The 18,730-nt window shown below is 41.8% G+C and overlaps 1 protein-coding gene and 1 pseudogene across 14 annotated transcripts in view; one reads left to right on the top strand and one right to left on the bottom strand.

The window, feature by feature from the left end:
• Window positions 1-15,633, bottom strand: part of MARK1 (microtubule affinity regulating kinase 1) — a 127,561-nt gene extending 111,928 nt beyond the window's left edge. For 2 of the 14 annotated variants that reach the window (XM_064593860.1, XM_064593858.1), the window contains exons 1-2: window positions 15,104-15,631; window positions 11,173-11,282 (exon numbers count right to left, since the gene is read on the bottom strand). In XM_064593860.1, the coding sequence (XP_064449930.1) occupies window positions 11,173-11,271 (99 nt within the window). In that variant the 5' untranslated portion in view covers window positions 11,272-11,282; window positions 15,104-15,631. Of the gene's footprint in view, window positions 1-3,624; window positions 3,643-11,172; window positions 11,283-14,187; window positions 14,543-15,103 lie in introns of those variants that run through there. The other 12 variants (XM_064593857.1, XM_064593854.1, XM_054507907.1 and 9 more) reach the window with 10 other exon arrangements.
• On the top strand, window positions 4,645-4,996 carry LOC123845930 (large ribosomal subunit protein uL29-like; annotated as a pseudogene).
• Window positions 15,634-18,730: the final 3,097 nt, after the last annotated feature.

Here is an 18,730-nt window from a genome sequence, read left to right on the forward strand (position 1 = left end):
CCCAATATGGTTAACCACATAGAGCTGAGAGAAGAACATGAAATTCCTCATTACCTCCTTCCTCAGTCTTACACCTACAAACTCCACACACGTGTACCTTATTACCTCCAAGACAGACAATTCCCTGTTTTTTCCTACTGCTGTCATCATCTCCTGAAAGGACTGATTCATCACTTCTCCCACCCCACTTTCTATAACATAACCAGCAACCGTAATGCCTTTTTTCATTTTAGCCAAAAGATGAGATTATAATGCAATCATGATCATCATCACATAAATCAGTGTTTTTTTCAAAACCTATCAGTGAACACCAGCATCAGAATAATGGAGAGGTTTAAGAAGAGAGATTTCTGGATCTCACCCTAGAGAAACGGAGTATGTACAGAGTGGAACAGAGCAGGGGTCAGGGAGTGTGAATTGGAAATGATCTCCCAAGCTGGCTCATAAAGTCACTAGAGAATAAATGAATAAACTAGTCCTTGATTTATTAAATTGCTGAGTGCCAAAAATATGCCAAATGCTATGGGAGGTAATACAGGATATACAGAAATAATACTGGAAGTAGTCCCTGACCTCAAAGTATTTTCAATTTACTTAGGAAGAAAAAGTTGACTCAGAGAATTCTAGAACAATGCTAGACTCTATTGTATAGAATGGTCTCCAAACTTTAGATCAAGTACCCTATCTTTAAAAGCTTTAACTATGGGCTACTATAGGAATATTGACAAAAATTACACATGTATTACATTAAAACATATAATATTGAAAAGATAAAATTTTTGGAAACATATTAAACTTCAATGGTACAAACTTTTCAGTGATTAAACTTTATGTAATATTAATATGTATCTTGATTTTTAATATCTTGGCTTACAATTCGTGATACTAAGATCTGAAGGGCTGATTGTAAGTTCAGTTTATGTTGACACTTGACTTCAATGACTGTATTCATATTTCAATCCATCTACCATTTATGCAAAAATTTTTTATAAAAGTCATGTTAGGAGGCACCTTCCTGAGGACAATCAGCACTTTTTGAAAACTAATCATTTTAATAACTATAACAAATGGTTTCCAAAATCTACTAAGATTTTTGATCTAGAAGATTTATAAACAAGTTAGAAAACTGTCCACATTTTTAAGTGTGCAGATGAGAAATTCAGAAATGACATGTAATTTAGGGTAGTAAAATCACATAAGTATGGACACTTCTGAACGTTTCCATTTGGAAACAAAACCATTTCCAAAGAATTTATTCTGGTCTTTCTGTAGTATAGTAGGCAAGATAATGTGAAGGGTTCTCCAAGATAAAACATATTTAAAGTGTACTGCTGGGCTTGAAGAGAAACATCCAAGGGAAAAATAAATAAACATTTAAAAACTCCAGCTAAAAGCAGCTACAAAACCCAGCACTGCCCTGGGGTCCAAATATTAAGCTTTGGACTCACTACAAGGTTGGAGAACATAAAACTCCTTCATTGACCTGGGACCCCTTTAGGAGACTAGAATGTCCCAGGTCAGGGGCTTCTGGCTAGCTCAGTCAGTAAAGTGTGCAACTCTTGATCTTGGGCTTGTAAATTCGAGCCCCACATGGGGAGTAGAGATGACTTAAAAATAAATCCTTTAAAAAAGGTTCCAGGTCAGTAGGAGTAAAACAAAGCCTCTCTAGAGGAAGTTGTCCTCAGTTTAGACCCCCAAGTTTCACAAGATAAAAATCAGGCAAATATAAGTTCATTCACAAAGACCAGCAAATACAGAAACAAACAAGCCACAGTGGATGAGAATCAACAGACACAAACAGTAAAGTTAAAGCCCCAAGGACTTCATATAATGGAATTTCCAGATATAGGAAGTAAATAACTATATGTCAAATGTTTAAGGAAGTGAGGATGAAATCACAAAAATAAACAAAAACCAAGAGGCTCTAAAATAGGTCAGACTGGTTTGAGGGAAAAATACTGAGAACTTTTAGAAATGAAAAATAAAATTCATGAAGTTAAAAATTCAACAATGGAAAAAGAGAAGAGTGGAGCATGCATCCAACACACTGCTAGTTTCTGTCCAGCTCAACACAGGGTGCTGATGGGAACCAGCATTTGCTAGGTGCCTGGGGTATGCGGAGAACAAAACGTGTGCTGCTCCTTTAGAGGAACCACAGTACAGGAGACAGACACCAGAGGGAGTAAGAGATCACAGCTCATTAAAAACAAACAACAAAACAAAACAAAACAAAACAAAAAACCCCAGGAAATCCCTCTAATCAGGTATCTACATGCTCACGTCCAGAAAAGACACATCTACAGAAAAGGTTTGAGAGCCCTGAGAATCTCCAGCTGCACTGAATGGTGACAATCTCTCCATGTATGAAGCCAGCCTAGAAAGACTGGGAGAGGTACCGATTTTTTTATATGTGTGGATACCAACAGAGAGTTATAAGGAACACAAAGAAACAGGAGAGAAAGGCCCAGTCAAGGAAAGACAATAAATTTCCAAAACCAACCCTAAAGAAACAGAAGTATATGTAGTACCTGGCAAAGAATTCAAAATGATTGACATAAAGATGCTCAATGAGATCATGAAATGATACATGAGCAAAATAAGAATTTCAGCAAAGAAACCAAAAATATTAAAAACAACCAAACAGAAATTTTAGAGCTCAATTTAAGAATGCAGTAATTCATTAGGGAGGTTCAATGACAGGCTTGATCAAGCAGGAAAAAGAATGAGCAATTCTGAACATTTGTTTGAAACTATCCAGTCACAGGAACAACAAAAACAAAACAACGAAAGAAAGAAAGAAAGAAAGAAAGAAAGAAAGAAAGCCATCAAAAAAATCAATATATGCATTATGGGAGTCCCGGGGCGGGGGGGGGGGGGGGAGAAAGGGAAAGTTTTGTGTTTTTTTTTTTTTTTTAATGAAAAGTTCCTAAATATGAGGAAGGAAATGGACATCCAGATTTCCAGATTCAAGAAACCCAACAGAAGTTAAATAGGATGAATCCAAAACAGGATGAACCCAAAAAAGTCTGTACCCAAACACATAATCAAATAGTCAAAGGTCAAAGACAAAGAATTTTGAAAGCAGCAAGATAAATTACTTGTCATGTACAAAGGAACCCTCATAAACTTATTAGCAGATTTCTCAGCAGAAAACTTGCAGACCAGGAAAGAGTGCAAATATTCGAACTGCTGCGGGGGGGAGGGGGGGTACTTGCCTGCCAAGAATGCTATATCCAGCAAAACTACCTTTCAAAAATGAGTAAAAGCTTTCACAGATAAACAAAAACTGAGAGAGTTCATCACCACTAGACCTGCCTTACAAGAAAATGCTTAAGGGAGTCATTCAAGCTGAACAAAAAGACACTAAACAGCCACAGGAAAGCATACAAAAATATAAACTTCACCAGTAATGGGAAATATATATATACAAACACAGAATACTATAATAATGTAACAATGCTGTGTAAATCATTTTAATTCTGGTATATAACTTTAAAAACCAAGTATTTATAAAACTGTAACTATAAAATGTTAATGGATATACAACACAAAAAAATGTAATTTGTGATAACAACAATATAGAGCGTGGGGAAGGAAGAAGTAAAAGCAGAATTTTTGGGGCACCTGGGTGGCTCAGTTGGTTAAGCGACTGCCTTCAGCTCAGGTCATGATCCCGGAGTCCTGGGATGGAGTCCCACGTCGGGCTCCTGGCTCAGCGGGGAGCCTGCTTCTCCCTCTGACCCTATCCCCTCTCATGCTGTTTCTCTCTCTCTCTCAAATAAATAAATAAATAAAATCTTTAAAAAAAAAAAAAAAAAGCAGAATTTTTGTATGAGATTGAAGTTAAGCCGCTATCAGCTTAAAACAGGTTTGTTATAATTGTAAAATGTTTCATGTAAGCCCACAGTAACCACAAAGAAAATACCTAGAGAAGATACACAAAAAAAATTAAAAAGAAATCAAAGCATGTCACTATAAAAAAAAATCAACAAAACACATAGGAAGACAGCAAGAGATGTTAAGAAACACAAAAGAACTATAATCCCGAGAGAAAACAAATAGGAACATTATATAATGATAAAAAGGTCAATTGGCCAGGAAGATATAACATTTGAAAATATTTAAAGACCCAAATCACAGCACATAAAATGTATGAAGCAAAGAATGATAGAAATGAAGGGAGAAACAGACAGCAACACAGTAACAATAGAAAATTTCACCACCCCATTTTCAATAATGGGTAGAATGTCCAGACAGATATCAAGAAGAAAACCGAAGACGTGAACAATGCTATAGACTAAATGTTCCTCACAGACATATTTATAACATTTCACTGAACAGCAACAGAACACATTTTTATCAAATGTATACAGATATTCTTCAGGATGGGGCACATGTTAGGTCACAAAATCTTACAAATTTAATAATGCTGAGATCATATCGAGTATCTTATCCAAACTAACGGTATGCAACTAGAAATCAGTAACAGAAGAAAACTGGAAAATATGTGAAAATTAAGCAACATATTCTCAAATAACCACTGGGTCAGGAAGAAATCAAAACAGAAATTAGAAAATATCTTGAGACAAATGAAAACAATATACAGTCCTCTTTCCATCATCAGCAGCAGCAGATTGTGCAGACATGGCCCAAATTAAGGCTCCAGACATTTGCAGCATCAAGGAGGAGGAGCTGCTTAAACAGCTGGAAGACCTGAAGGGGGAGCTATCCCACCTGTGCATCGCCAAAGCGACAGGCAGCATGGCTTCCAAGCTCTCCAAGATCCAAGTAGTCCGCAAATCCACTGCCCACGTTCTCACCATCATCAACCAGACTCAGAAAGAGAATCTCGGAAATTCTACAAGGGTAAGAAGTACAAACCCCTGGATCTGTGACCAAGAAGACATATGCCATGCACTTCTGGCTGAACAAGGAAGACGAAAACCTGAAGACCAAGAGGCAGCAGTGGAAGGAGTGGCTATACCCCCTGCGGTAGCACACAGCTAAGGCCTGAGCATCAGCATCAATAAAACACACACACACACAACTGGGGGAGGGGGAAGAAAGAAAGAAAAGAATATATAAAAACTTACAGGATGCAGCAAAAGCAGGACTAAGTGGGAAGTTCATAGTAGTAAAAACATTAAAAAAAAAAAGAGCACTCTCAAAATCCACCCCAAGGAACCAGAAAAAAGAAAAACTTAAGCCTAAAATTAACAAAAGGAAACTGTAAAATTATAGTAGTAATAAATGAAGTAGAGATAAAAAAAAAAAAAATAGAAAAAAGTCAGGGCGCCTGGGTGGCTCAGTCGTTAAGCGTCTGCCTTCGGCTCAGGTCAGGATTCCAGGGTCCTGGGATCAAGTCCCACATTGGGCTCCCTGCTCCGCGGGAAGCCTGCTTCTCCCTCTCCCACTCCCCCTGCTTGTGTTCCTACTCTCGCTATGTCTCTCTCTGTCAAATAAATAAATAAAAAATCTTTAAAAAAAAAAAAAAAAGAAAAAAGTCAATGAAGAGTTGGTTTTTTGAAAAAAAAAAAAAAAACAAATGAAAAAAATCTCTAGCTAGACTAAAAAAGAGAGAACAAAATTAAAATAAAAAATGAAAGAGGAAACATTACAACTGATGCCACAGAACTAGAAAGGATAGTAAGAGACTACCTTAAGTAATTATATGCCAACAAATTGGCATCTTGGCACCTAGAAGAAATGGGGAAATTCCCATGAACATACAACCTCCCAAGACTGAACAGTGAAGAAAAAGAAAATCTGAACAGATTAGTAAGGGGATTGAATCAGTAATCAAAAACTTTCCAACAAAGAAAAGCCCAGGACCAGATGGTTTTGGGTAAATTCTACCAAACATTTAAAGAAAAATAGGGGCACCTGGGTGGCTCAGTCAATTAAGTGTCTGCCTTTGGCTCAGGTCATGATCACAGGGTCCTGGGATTGAGCCCCATGTTGGGCTCCCTGCTCAGCAGGGATCCTGCTTTCCCTCTCCCTCTGCGGCTCCCCCTGTTTGTGCTCTCTGTCTCTCTCTCTCTCTCAAATAAATAAAATCTTTAAAAAATATTAAGAAGAATAAACACCAATCCTTCCAAAACTTTTCCAAAAATTGGAGGGGGAAAGTCATTGTATGAGGCCAGCATTACTCTAATACCAAAACCAGAAAAAGACGCTACAAGAAAACCACAGACCAATAAGCTTGATGAATATATAGGCAAAAATCCTAAATGAAGTCTTAGCAAACCACATTTAACAGCACATTAAAAGGATCAAACATGATGACCAAGTGGGAACTATCCCTAGGATACAAGGATGGTTCAACATAGGTAATCAACGTAATACACCACATTAACAGAACAAATGATGAAAATCACATGATCATCTCTATTGATGCAGACAAGGCATCGATACCCTTTCATCATACAAAACTCTCAATAGGGGCACATGGGTGGCTCAATCCGTTAAGCATCTGCCTTTGGCTCAGGTCAAGATCCCAGGATCCTGAGATTGAGCCCCATGTTGGGTTCCCTGCTCAGTGGAGAGCCTGCTTCTCTCTCTCCCTCTGCTGCTCCCCCTGCTTGTGTGCGTGTGCACATTCTCTCTCTCTCCCTCTCTTATCAAATAAATAAAATCTTTAAAAACAAAACAAAAAAAACTCTCAACAAACTATGAATAGAAGGAAATTACCTCGACATAATCAATACCATATATGAAAAGTCCACAGCTAACATCATACTCAACGGTGAAAACTGAAAGTTTATCCTCTGTGATCAAGAACAAGGCAAGGATGCCCCCCTTGCCATTTATATTCAATGTAGCACTGAAGATCTTAGCCAGAGCAATTAGGCAAGAAAAATAAATAAAAGCCATACACTCTGGAAAGGAAGAAGTAAAAGTACCTCTGTCTGCAAATGACATGATCTTATATGTAGAAAACCCTATGACTTCCACCAAAAAAACCCAAACAACTGTTAGAACTATAAATGAATTCAATAAAGTTGCAGGCTAAAAATCAACAAACAAAAATCAGTTGTGTTTCTATACACTAACAACAAATGATGTGAAAAGAAAACAACCTCATTTACAATAGCATCAAAAAAGAATAAAATAGGGCGCCTGGGTGGCTCAGTTGGTTAAGTGACTGCCTTCAGCTCAGGTCATGATCCTGGAGTCCCGGGATCGAGTCCCGCATCAGGCTCCCTGCTCGGCAGGGAGTCTGCTTCTCCCTCTGACCCTCCTCCCTCTCATGCTGTCTCTCATTCTCTCTCTCTCTCAAATAAATAAATAAAATCTTAAAAAAAAAAAAAGAATAAAATATTTAGGAATACATTTAACCAATGAAACAAAAGACTTGTACACTGAAAACTACAAAACATTGCTAAAATAAATTAAAGAAGACACATATAAATGGAAAGACATCCTGTGTTTATGGTTTGGAAGATGTAATATTGATAAAATATCCATACTACCCAAAGAGATCTACAGATCAACACAATCCCTATCAAAACCCCAATGCCATTTTTTTTTTTTTAAGATTTTATTCATTTATTTGACAGAGAGACAACAAGTAGGCAGAGAGGCAGGCAGAGGGAGAGGGAGAAGCAGGCTCCCCGCTGGGCAGGGAGCCGGATGTGGGGCTCGATCCCAGGACCCCGGGATCATGACCTGAGCTGAAGGCAGCGGCTTAACCGACTGAGCCACCCAGGTGCTCCATGCCATTTTTTTACAGAAACAGAAAAAACAACCCTAAAACTCACATGGAACCACAAGGACCCTGAATAACCAAAACAACCTTGAGAAAGAAGAACAAAGATGAAGGCCTCACACTTATGACTTCAAAGCACATTACAATGTTCTAATAATCAAAACAGTATGGCACTGGTGTAAAGACAGGCATATAGACTAATGGAATAGAATTGAGAGCCCACAAATACATCTTTGTATATACGGTAAAATGATCTTTGATAAGAGTACCAAGAATATACAAACGGGAAATGACAGTCTTTTCAATAAATAGTGCTGGGAAAACCAGATCTTCACATGCAGAAGAATGAAATCGGACCTTTATCTTATATCATACACAAAAACTAACTCAAAATGCATTAAAAACTTAAATGTAACACCTGAAATTGTAAAATTCCTAAAAGAAAACATGGGGGAAAGCTTCATTACCTTGATCTTGACAATGACTTCCTGAATATAACCAGAAAAACACAGGCAATTCAAGGCAAAAAATAGAGAGGTGGGACTACATCAACTAAAAAGCTTCTGCACAGCAAAGGCAACAATCCTCACAGTGGAAAGGCAACCCACAGAACAGAAGAAAATATTTACATACCATATATCTAAAAAGGGGTTAATATCCAAAATATGTAAGGAATTCTTACAATCCTGATTTTTAATGGATGAAGGACTTGAATAGACATTTCTCCAAAGAAAACATATAAATGGTCAATAGGTATATGAAAAGATGCTCAAAATCACTAATCATCAAGAAATGCAAATCAAAACCACAATGAGATTATCACTTCACACCTGTTAGGATGGCCATTATCAAAAAACAAAACAGACAATAATAAATGTTGGCAAGGATGTGGAGAGACTGGAACGCTTGTGCACTGCTGGTTTGAATGTAAAATGGTGTAGCCATTATGGAAAGCAATACAGAGGTTCCTCAAAAAATTAAAAATAGAACTAACATATAATCTGGCAATCCACTTCCAGATACTTATTCAAAAGAATTGAAACCAGGACCTCAAAGAGAGATTTGCAATCCCATGTTCATTGCAGCATTACTCACAATTGCCAGGTTATGAGAACATCTCAAATGTCCATCAATGGATGAATGGATAAAAAATGTATTATATACATTCAATGGAGTATTTTTCCTACATGAAAAGGAAGGGAATTCCGTCATGCTTTATTATGAGTGGAACCTCGAGGACATTACACTAAGTGAAATTAGCCCATCACAGAAAGACTGATACTGCATGATTAAATGAGATATGTAACGTTGTCAAACTTATAAAAGCCGAGAGTAGAATTTTGGTTTGCAGGGACTGGAGAAAGAGGAAAATGGGGAGTTGCTATTCAATGGTATAAAGTTTCAGTCATGCAAGATGAAAAAGTTCTATAGATTTGCTATACAACACTGTGCAGAAAGTTGTGCACTTAAAAGTTTGTTAAAAAAGCAGATTTCATGTTACATGTTTTTTAGCACAATTTAACCCAAACTTAACAGAGAGATTAACAGTGATTTAAATACAGCTAAAGAGATTTAGCCAACTGAAAGCTAAATCTAAACATTACATACCATAACTGTACTGCAGATTACACTCTACACTGTAGTACAGAGAAACAATGAAATAGGAGAAGAAATGAGAGTCTAAGACATATGTGGGATAGAATGAGAAATTTTAACATATCTAATCAGGGCACTGGAAACACTAGAGAGAACAGAGGTAAATTAATATTTAAAGAAAGACTGACTAATTGTAGAACTGATGAAAGTTATAAATCCACAGATGATAAATCCAAACAAATCATGGAGCTTGTAGTACAGAGGCAAAGAACTTGTGGAAAAAATGAATGAGAAGTTAAGGCACATGGAGGAGCTATGGTCTAACATAATCAAATCAGAGTCCCCAGATGAACCTCTAAAGGGAGCAGAAACAAGGCAATTTTCAAAAAGATAGTTGATAAGTATCTAGAACTAATGAAAGATAGGAAATCAGAGACATAGGAAGCAAGATGGAAAAAAAGAAATCCATACCCAGGGCACCTGTGTGGCTCAGTTGGTTAAGCATCCAACTCGTGATTTCAGCTCAGGTCATGATCTCAAGGTTGTGAGATCAAGCCCTGCATGGAGCCTCACACTGGCTCCACGCTGGGTGTGGAGCCTGCGTAAGATCCTCTCTCTCCCTCCCTCTACCCTCCTCCCCGCTCTTTCTTAAAAAAGATTTAAAAAAAAGAAATCCATACCTAAAAACACTATAGTGAAAGTCCCACACTTAAAGAAAAACAGAGAATCTTAAAGAGACAGATGGAAAAGATCACCTACTTTTTTTTAAAGGTTTATTTATTTGTCAGAGAGAGAGCACAAGCAGGGGGAGCAGCAGGCAGAGGGAGAAGCAGGCTCCCTGATGAGCTAGGAGTCCGCTGTGGGACTTGATCCAGGACCCTGGGATCATGACCTGAGCCAAAGGCAGAGGCTTAACCAACTGAGCCACCCAGGCATCCTGAAAAGATCACCAACTTAATGGCAGATGACTTCTGAACAGAAACAATGGAAATCAGCCCAGACCACAGGATACTATCTTTGGAGCAATGACTGAAAATAGCTGTTGATTTTGAATTGGAGACTGAGCAAAACTATCACTGAATAATAAGGGCAAAATATATTTCAGATTTAAAAAAGAAAAGTTTATGATTAACAATCCTTTACTAAAAGAACTTCAAAGGTGTTCATTGGGCAACGGGAAAATGACCCCCAAAGGAAAGTCTGAGAAGAAAGAAGAAATGGTTAAAAAATAATAATTTAAAAACCACTGGCTGCTTCTAGTTTTATTCAAGGAAGGAGGCAAGCTTAGAGTCCCCCTACTCCTCCGCCATCTTAACTCCCCCTCCCCATGTGGCTGATTTTAAACAACCTGGGCTTAAAAGAAGAAGAAGAAGAAGAAGAGTTCATAATAGCATTTTGGCCAGACAGGAATAGAAGGTAGAGATGTTTTTCTCACAATGGATTGTCCTGCACACCCACTTTGGAGACCAGTAGTGTGGATTATACAGAGACAGACATTCAACTACAGCAGACAGCAATCCTTTCTGTAACCAATTCAGAATTTTTCTTAGAAAGATGAGCCATCCCATTAAGGATTTATGAGTTGGGGATAGGGGGGAAAGAGCAGGGCACTCCAGACACAGAAAAGAGCAAAGGTTCAAAATATAGATAAGCACAGCATACCCTGTTCTTACTCTAACGATGCATTTTATATCATTTCATTTATTCTTTTAAAATTTCTAAGACCAAAACAAAACAAAACAAAATAGCACCTCTAAGAAGCAATAACACGAGTACAGCAACAGTGGAAGGTGTCAGAGATTATACCTTGGGCAGGTCACATAACTTTCTGAAGGCTTCTGCCTCCGTTTGCAGTGTGCAATACTTACCTTCCCCAGTGTCACTAAGATACTTTGATGATAAATGAAAAAATTCAAAAGGGGAATGTTCCAGCACTGATGTCTTCCATATGACTGACTACCAGTCATTGTGCTGGGTGCTGGGGATACAGAATAAAGGGGACAAAGTAAGTCAGCGATTAGAATGCGGTGTGGTAAGTATGGTGACCTGTGAGGCATGCACAGGGTACTGAGCAACCCAAGGGTAGTGGCAAAGGCTTGCTTCTCTCCTGCCTTTTCACATCATTAGCAATGATTCCCACAGGACAAACTACTGATGGCCACTGTAGACACACTAAGCACTTGCGATGGTCATCACAGCGAGTTTCAGATCTATCAAAAGAATCACCTTTGAGTTTTATTATTAAAAGATTCAAAACATCCCAAAGAGTCAAATCAATTTTCTTCATACTAATTAAAATTCACCACAAAAAGCTAGTCTGGGCATTTTGGATCCATAAAAATCAGCATAATCAGAGTCTTCCTAAAACACAGAAAAACAATTTATCTTGCTTCATTTAAAAGCATCTAAGAGTATTGTTAATATATTATCTACATTCATGCTGGAACTATCCAAGTATAATTTGAGAAGAGAAAAAAATATTTCAAATGCCCATTCTTTTTCCAGACTCTTTACAACCTAAAATCAACCACATTTTGCGTAAATTAATTCTATGATCTGTAACATATCTTTTCTACTTTTTCTTTTCCTCTTTTTTTTTTTTTTAAAGATTTTATTAATTTATTTGACAGAGAAAGAGTGCATGAGAGAGCACAAGCAGGGGGAGTAGGCTCCCTGCTGAGCAGGAAGCCCGGTGTGGGGCTTGATCCCAGGATCCTTGGGTCATGACCTGAGCCAAAGGCAGACGCTTAACAGACTGAGCCGCCCAGGGGCCCCTTTTCTACTTTCTCTACTTCACTATGAAGTGTTTACTGTGTTAGAAGTTCATCATTGGTTGTTTTGTGGTATTTAGCCAATTCAGGCCTATCAATGCACAAATCCTTCATCTGAAAAAGTGCACACAGAATGTTCTGGGGGAAAAAAAAAAAGCAATTCTTTCTCACTCTACTACATACCATAGTAGTAATAGGAGATCGGTGCTGTTAACATTCCTTTTTTGAATTTCTTAATTTATCCTCAACATGTATTAGCGGCATATATGGGCTAGGTATTACATATTCCCAAAAATACAAAGTCCAAATATATTCACATATGACTAAACAAAATTTCATATTAACTGCAAATGACAATAAAATACAAAGATGGTTTTTAAAATTGCCATATCTGTTTAAATTAAAACATTTCTAGCAGTGGTAGAGTGTTTTTAGTTATGCCCTTAATATTCCAAAGGACTTGAAGTCTTTATGGTCATATGAATATAAATTTTCCCAACTATTTTCAAAAATACGTCATCTTAACTGAAAACGACTACAAACAAATGTACGTTTTGATTGCCATACTGGCATTAATAGATTAGCTAACAAGCAGGCTTGTTCTTTATTTCACTGATGAGAGGTAAGTAAGAATGGATTATGACATTTACTACTAACCAGAGAATAAAGACAGACACCAACAATGATTTAATAGCCATCTCTGGTGGTCCCTTTGATAAACGCCTATAGCACTTACAAACCAAGTTAGCCCTATATACACAGTTTTCTTCTGTACACTATTTGTTTGGGATTATATTTACTTTTCCCGTAAGCTCCTTGAGGGGAGAGGCCTTATCTTAAATAATACTTCCGTATCCCGACCAGCTCAAAAGCAAAGCTGAGTGCACATTTACTGATTAGTTAACAGCCATACTGTAATAGATATTTTCGACAAATTGGGAGATATTAGGCAATTAGGAGAAAATTAGAATTGGATAAAGTCAGATACGTGGAGATACAGTCAGGTACAACACAAGGACAGGGGACAAGACCATAAAAGTGACTTTGAAATAACATGTTCAGAATCAGAGCAAGTGAGTTTATACAACATAATTATTTTCAGAAGGTACAAAAAAATTTATCACACGATATTGCTTAGCTTAAAAATCCATTGGGTTTGGGGGGGGTCTTACATGTGATGCTGCATTTTGTACTATTCCTTGATGCATATTCCTATAATGCTCTCATATCCTTAAAAAGTACCTTTTTCATGCAAGTATGGAAAGAGCTATACTACTCAAAAACCAAAAGAAAATAAAAACAATGTATTTTTCCACCCTTCCTAGGTTAACACACAGTGCTTTGTTAATAAAAACAGAGGTCATCGTCCCTCTTACTTTTCATTCACTGAAATGACACGCTAATGACAGGAATCTTTTTAGAGTTCCTGTTAGAAACATTCTGTTTCAAAACTTGACTTTAAGATCAACTTTAACCAAATTTTTCATCTTTTCCCCTGACCTTCCTTCAATCTCCCAATCAAAATTATGCATCAATTATATAGATATTTTTAAACAACACTCACGATGCAAAATGAAGTTATTATAATTTCTGCTACAGCCTCACACTGTGTTTACCATTTTCAATGCACAATACTAGGGAGGACAAAAGCACACTCTGAAATACCTTCCCAGCTTTTTCTAACAGTAGTCCCTTACTAGAATTTCTTCTCCCTTCATGTAATTATATTAAGTTTCTGTGTTCCCCTACTCTCCCAAGATTAAATAATCTGTTTATACCAGCCGCCAACACTCCAGAGGTGAGCTCCTATCTTCTCCCTCATGCCTTTTGTCTAAGAACGCCAAAGCACTCATATTTTATTTTACCAACCTTATGACGGCATGGTACTGCAAGACTGGAGTCTGAGTTAACTCGACAACCAGAGATCTGGACAGCCGACTCAACTTGGTACCCTCCAAACCCCTTAAAACACCAGTCAGAAAACCAACCAAGGCCCTATTTACAAGTCATGAAGGTTTAAAAAAAAAAAAAAAAAACACACACAAACACGAGGGAAAAAAAAAAAAAACCTTTTCCACAAAGAAACTCACACACACACACACACAACTGTACTTTTTCAGAAGGTGGGAAGAGAACTGATCCGGTCCTTCTGATTTTCAAGAGTTTAAACACCAGGGACATCTGCATCCAGATAAAAACTCCTGAGGGCAATTTGATCAAAGACACAGAAAATCCTTCCTTCAAAGAAATGCACCGTGTGACACTCCAAGAAGGAGGAGAGATATTTAAAGTAAAACCTGCCCTGAATTACCACCACTGACTTGGGGAAGAGAATAAAAAGCCGCTGCCTTCCTCCGGCTTTCAGACGTTTTGCTGTAACCCCAGGGCCACAGAGGCTGTCCGGGAAATTCTTCTACTCATCCCTCCCAAAGAGTATCTCGGCAGCAGGAACTCATCTACACACACACACACATCCCTCTCTACTACCACTCTGCCCCTTCCATTGCGACCTTCCCCCTGCGCTGCCCACGACCCCAAACGGGACACGACGTTACAAAAAGCAAAGTCATGGGGCAATGCAGGGGGGTGGGGGTGCAGAGGGCTGAAAGGGCCAGAAGAGCGAGGGGGGAGAGGTAGTCAGCTGGCTCGCCCGCGACCGTAGAGCGAACCCTCGGGTGGGGATACAGCATGCCGAGGGACAAATACAGCAATCCGGGATGCCCACTCTGCCCTCGCCGCTGCCTCCCTGCCCTCCATCCGCCCATCCTCTCGGGGAGGACCACCCCGAGGACAGGGCTCCCGTACAGCCCCCGCCCTCGCCCTGCAGGGGAACACAGCGAAATGGGGTTGGAATGAGAAAGGGGGCTGAGCGGCGGGCGAGGGGCACGCCGGCTCCAGGTGGAGACGGTGCCGCGGCGGCCGCGCGGGGGACCGAGGGGGGAGGGGGCGGCGGCCCGGCGGAGGGCGAAGCGGGGGTCGGCTCAGGGTCTCGCCCCCGCCGCTCCCCGGGGAGGCTCGGATTACTCACGTTCTCCGTGTCCCGCTCGTTCACCGTCGGCAATGGCGTCCGGGCCGACATTTTGTGCGGGCGGCGGGGTCGGGCCGGGGTCCTGCCGGCCGGGCTGGGGTGCGGGCCCGGGGGCGAGCGGAAGGGGGTGCGGGCGCGGGGCCGGGCCGAGCGGCTCCCGCAGGCCGCGGGGCGGTGCAACAAGCGGCCCCGGCGGGGCGAGGGGGAGGAGGACGCGGAGGAAGGGGAGGGGGAGCCGCTTCCCGCGGCGGCGCCGGCGGGGGACGCGGGCAGGAGCGAGGGCGGGCTCCGGGCGAGGGCGGTTGCCCGGCGCGGGCCGGGCGGCGAGGCCGGCGGGATGCGGCGCCGAGGGGAGGCGGGGAGGCGGGGAAGGGGAGCCGGGGGGCGGCGGCCGGGCCCCGCTAGGCTCCCCGGGCCATGGCTGAAGGTGAGCTCGCCCCGCAAATCACTGCCCGGCTCGTCCCGGCGAGCGCGGCTCGGGCGCGGGAGCCGCGGCCCTGACAGCGCCGCCCGCGCCGCGCCCCGCGCCCCGCGCCCCGCCTCAGGTGTGCGGCGCCGCCCGGCCGAGCCGCAGCCACGCGCCCGGGGCCCAGCGGCGGCGGCGCCCCGGCTCCCGGCGCGCCCGTCCCGGCTGCTCGGCGCGCTCGCCGCCGCCGCCGCCGCCGCGCCTCAGCCGGAGGAGCGGCCCGAGCCGGCAGCGCGCGGAGCGGCGGGCGCGGCACGCAGCGCCCAGAGGCACTTGGCGGCCGCCGCCGGGTGGGCGGGCGCCAGCCGAGGGCGCCTCTCCATTCATTCCCTCATTAGGGATGCGGGGCCGCTCCTCCCCCTCCTCGCGCGCGCTCTCGCCCGCCGGCCCCGCTGTTTATTTTTGTTTCCCGCCCCACCCGCGGAGTACGGTCGTCTGAGAGCCTCGGGTGGCTTTTATTTGTATTCGTGTTTGGGTTTTGCCGGGCGAGGTGAGAGGGCGCTGGTGCAATTAGCTGGCCCCCTTTTGTCCGTTTCATCGGAAAGAATGGTGCGATCCTCCGCCGCCCGTCTCCTACCTCGGGACTTTTCCCAGGCTTAAATTCTGCTCCCCCGCCCCCGTGTCCAAGCTTTCTCAATTCCTGTCCTCCCCCCGAGCCCCCTCTCAGTCCCCTTCTCCAGGGAGCCGTGGGGTTCAGGGTCACCCTAACAGTTGGGCAAACGGCACAAAAGCCCTGGAAGCGCCAGCAGCCTCGGCGAGGTGCAGAGGGCTCGGGCGGGGCAGCTCGCCGAGGTGCCCGCCAGGCGCCGCCTCTTTGGGAATGGGGCGGCAGAAGCGGTCGTGCGGGCCCACCGCAGCCCTGCCGGAGCGGGTGAGGCCGGAGTCCCAACGTCTACACTGACTGATCGTCACTTCCTGGGACACAAGGAAGTGTCACTTGGGCGAGCTTGTTCAGGGAGGGTGGAGAGGCTGTCTTTGATTCTGGCCCGGTCCTACCTCCTCCAGGTGGCTTCCTCACCCGCCCACCCACCTGCCACTTATATATCCTTTAGACATCCCTGTACAATGCACTGTCCAGGGCCCATTAGCCCTTTAAAAAGCGATGCTACTTCTTTCTGTCTTATCTGGGAGCTTACATTTTGCACACTCCGCCTCTAGGACAAAAACCTTCTCTCTCTATTCTTTCCAATATTCCAAAAAGAATTTCCAGCTCTTTTTCACTTCCTTTCATGGGTGGACAGGAAAATAAAAGGAGCAATAGATGGAAGGAGGTAGATCCAATTTTCGAGCTACTTTCATAAGCCTCCAATGGGAATCTTAAGACGATGGGAAATTCCTCCTCTCTCCTGAAGTTCATCCATTTGAAGAATCCCTGCACCAGATGGTTTTTATCCTGACTCATTAAAGGTTGTTTCTGAAATTTTAACACTTGACCCTTAAAACGTGTTCCGAAAGACCTAAAATAGCAAATACAAAGATACTCTGAGGAAAAAAAAAACTTCTCATCCGGTAAATATTCACTTCTTGAACACCATCTAGGTATTTATTTCTTTAGCAGTTTATCTTGTAAACACGTCTCAATTTCACAAGGCAAACAAAAATCACAAGATCCCTTTGGTGTTCATCACCACTATTCGAATAAAATGCAGGCTTTAGAACTGCAAGGCTGCATCCTGAATTATGGTGCACAACTGGGAATGCCAAGCTCTCACAGTCCCTCTGCGGAATCCTGAATCACCAAGATGGATTGAAGTCGCCAGGGCAGAAGCCTGTACTCTTCTGATCAACTTAGAGCCACTGCTGCCTATCGGGGCTGCTGATGCCGTGTCAGGAGCACCACTGACTGCTGCAGCCACTGGAGTACCCTGTGTTACAATAGTCCCCATGTCAGTGTGGGAATAAGCAAGTATCTGTAAAACAGTGCTCAACCCCATTGGCATATGTATGAATCATTCCTTCAACTGGTAGCTTGGATTTTTTTTTTTTTTTTTTTTTTTTGGTGCCCATTCACATAGTATCCTGTCTTTATCCTTGTATTAACCCAGACAGACACGTATTTCCCTGTTAAAGTCCATGCACCTGACTTACTCAAGATCACAGATGCACTGGGTTGACAGTGTGCAGAAGAAGATAACTGGAATACCTGGTACTGTTCAATTGTTCACCAGTTACGATACCCACAGGTCCACCTCCATAAGGTTCTTTATACCTGTAAGGTGTAATGGTAATTAGAGCTCAAAGGAGAGCCCAGGATTTCTGGCATCGTGGCTTGCAAGGCTTTAAAGTGTATGTTAAAAGTCATGGGCAAATCCCTTAGCTGTGTTTGCTACACTGGGCTCATATATTGAAACTTGCTGAAAACATGTAGTAATAGGAAGGGATACTTATTTTTAAAATCAATCCATAAAGAAAGTTTTATAACAGTGGCGCTACATTCAAAGGGAGTCTTATTGGGTGGAGAGCTCAAGACCATAATGCTGGCTACCAAAATAGACAAGAAACAATGTCATCCCCCCAAAATGGCATTCAAATAATCCTTCTTCATGCCTATAATTTTAGACTTGGTATATAATGAGAATTCACTTGGCATAGGTTAGAAAAAAGTCATTGAGTGTGCGCATCCATATGAATTCTTCCCTTAACCTGGCAAGAGGCAGTACTGTGAACAGATCACAATTTACTTAGCTATAGCCCTTAATAATGAGAATGCTCATGAGCAAAATTTTCTTGTGTCACTATGTATAGCTCCTTGTACCTGTGATGATGAAGAAATGACAAAAGGAGTACTTTAAGGCTTTGACTAATTTTCTTTAGGATTATTAACCAAATGTGGCATGTTTGATTCAGAGGTTTCTAACTTCAGGTATTAGGGTAATAAAGGTTTCAGAAAAAAATTCGAAGTACTGAGAAAACAAAAGAAAAACAAAGATCTACAAAATTCTAAACCTCCACTGAAATATGCTACAAAAGCATTGTCCATCAGCAGCCCTCCAGAGTGCAGTTTTCTAGAACTACACAATTCTATACAGTAGGTACCAGCTACTTGTGGCTATTGAGCTCTTGACATGTCACTAATGTGACTAGGGAACTGAATTTATTATTTGATTTCATTTTTAATTAACTTTAAATAATTTAAAAACATAATTGATTCAGTGAGTGGG

This window comes from Mirounga angustirostris, unplaced genomic scaffold, assembly GCF_029215605.1.
Source record: "Mirounga angustirostris isolate CCGP_5_RB_7025 unplaced genomic scaffold, mMirAng1.0.hap1 SCAF_6, whole genome shotgun sequence".
Taxonomy (NCBI): Eukaryota; Metazoa; Chordata; class Mammalia; order Carnivora; family Phocidae; genus Mirounga; species Mirounga angustirostris.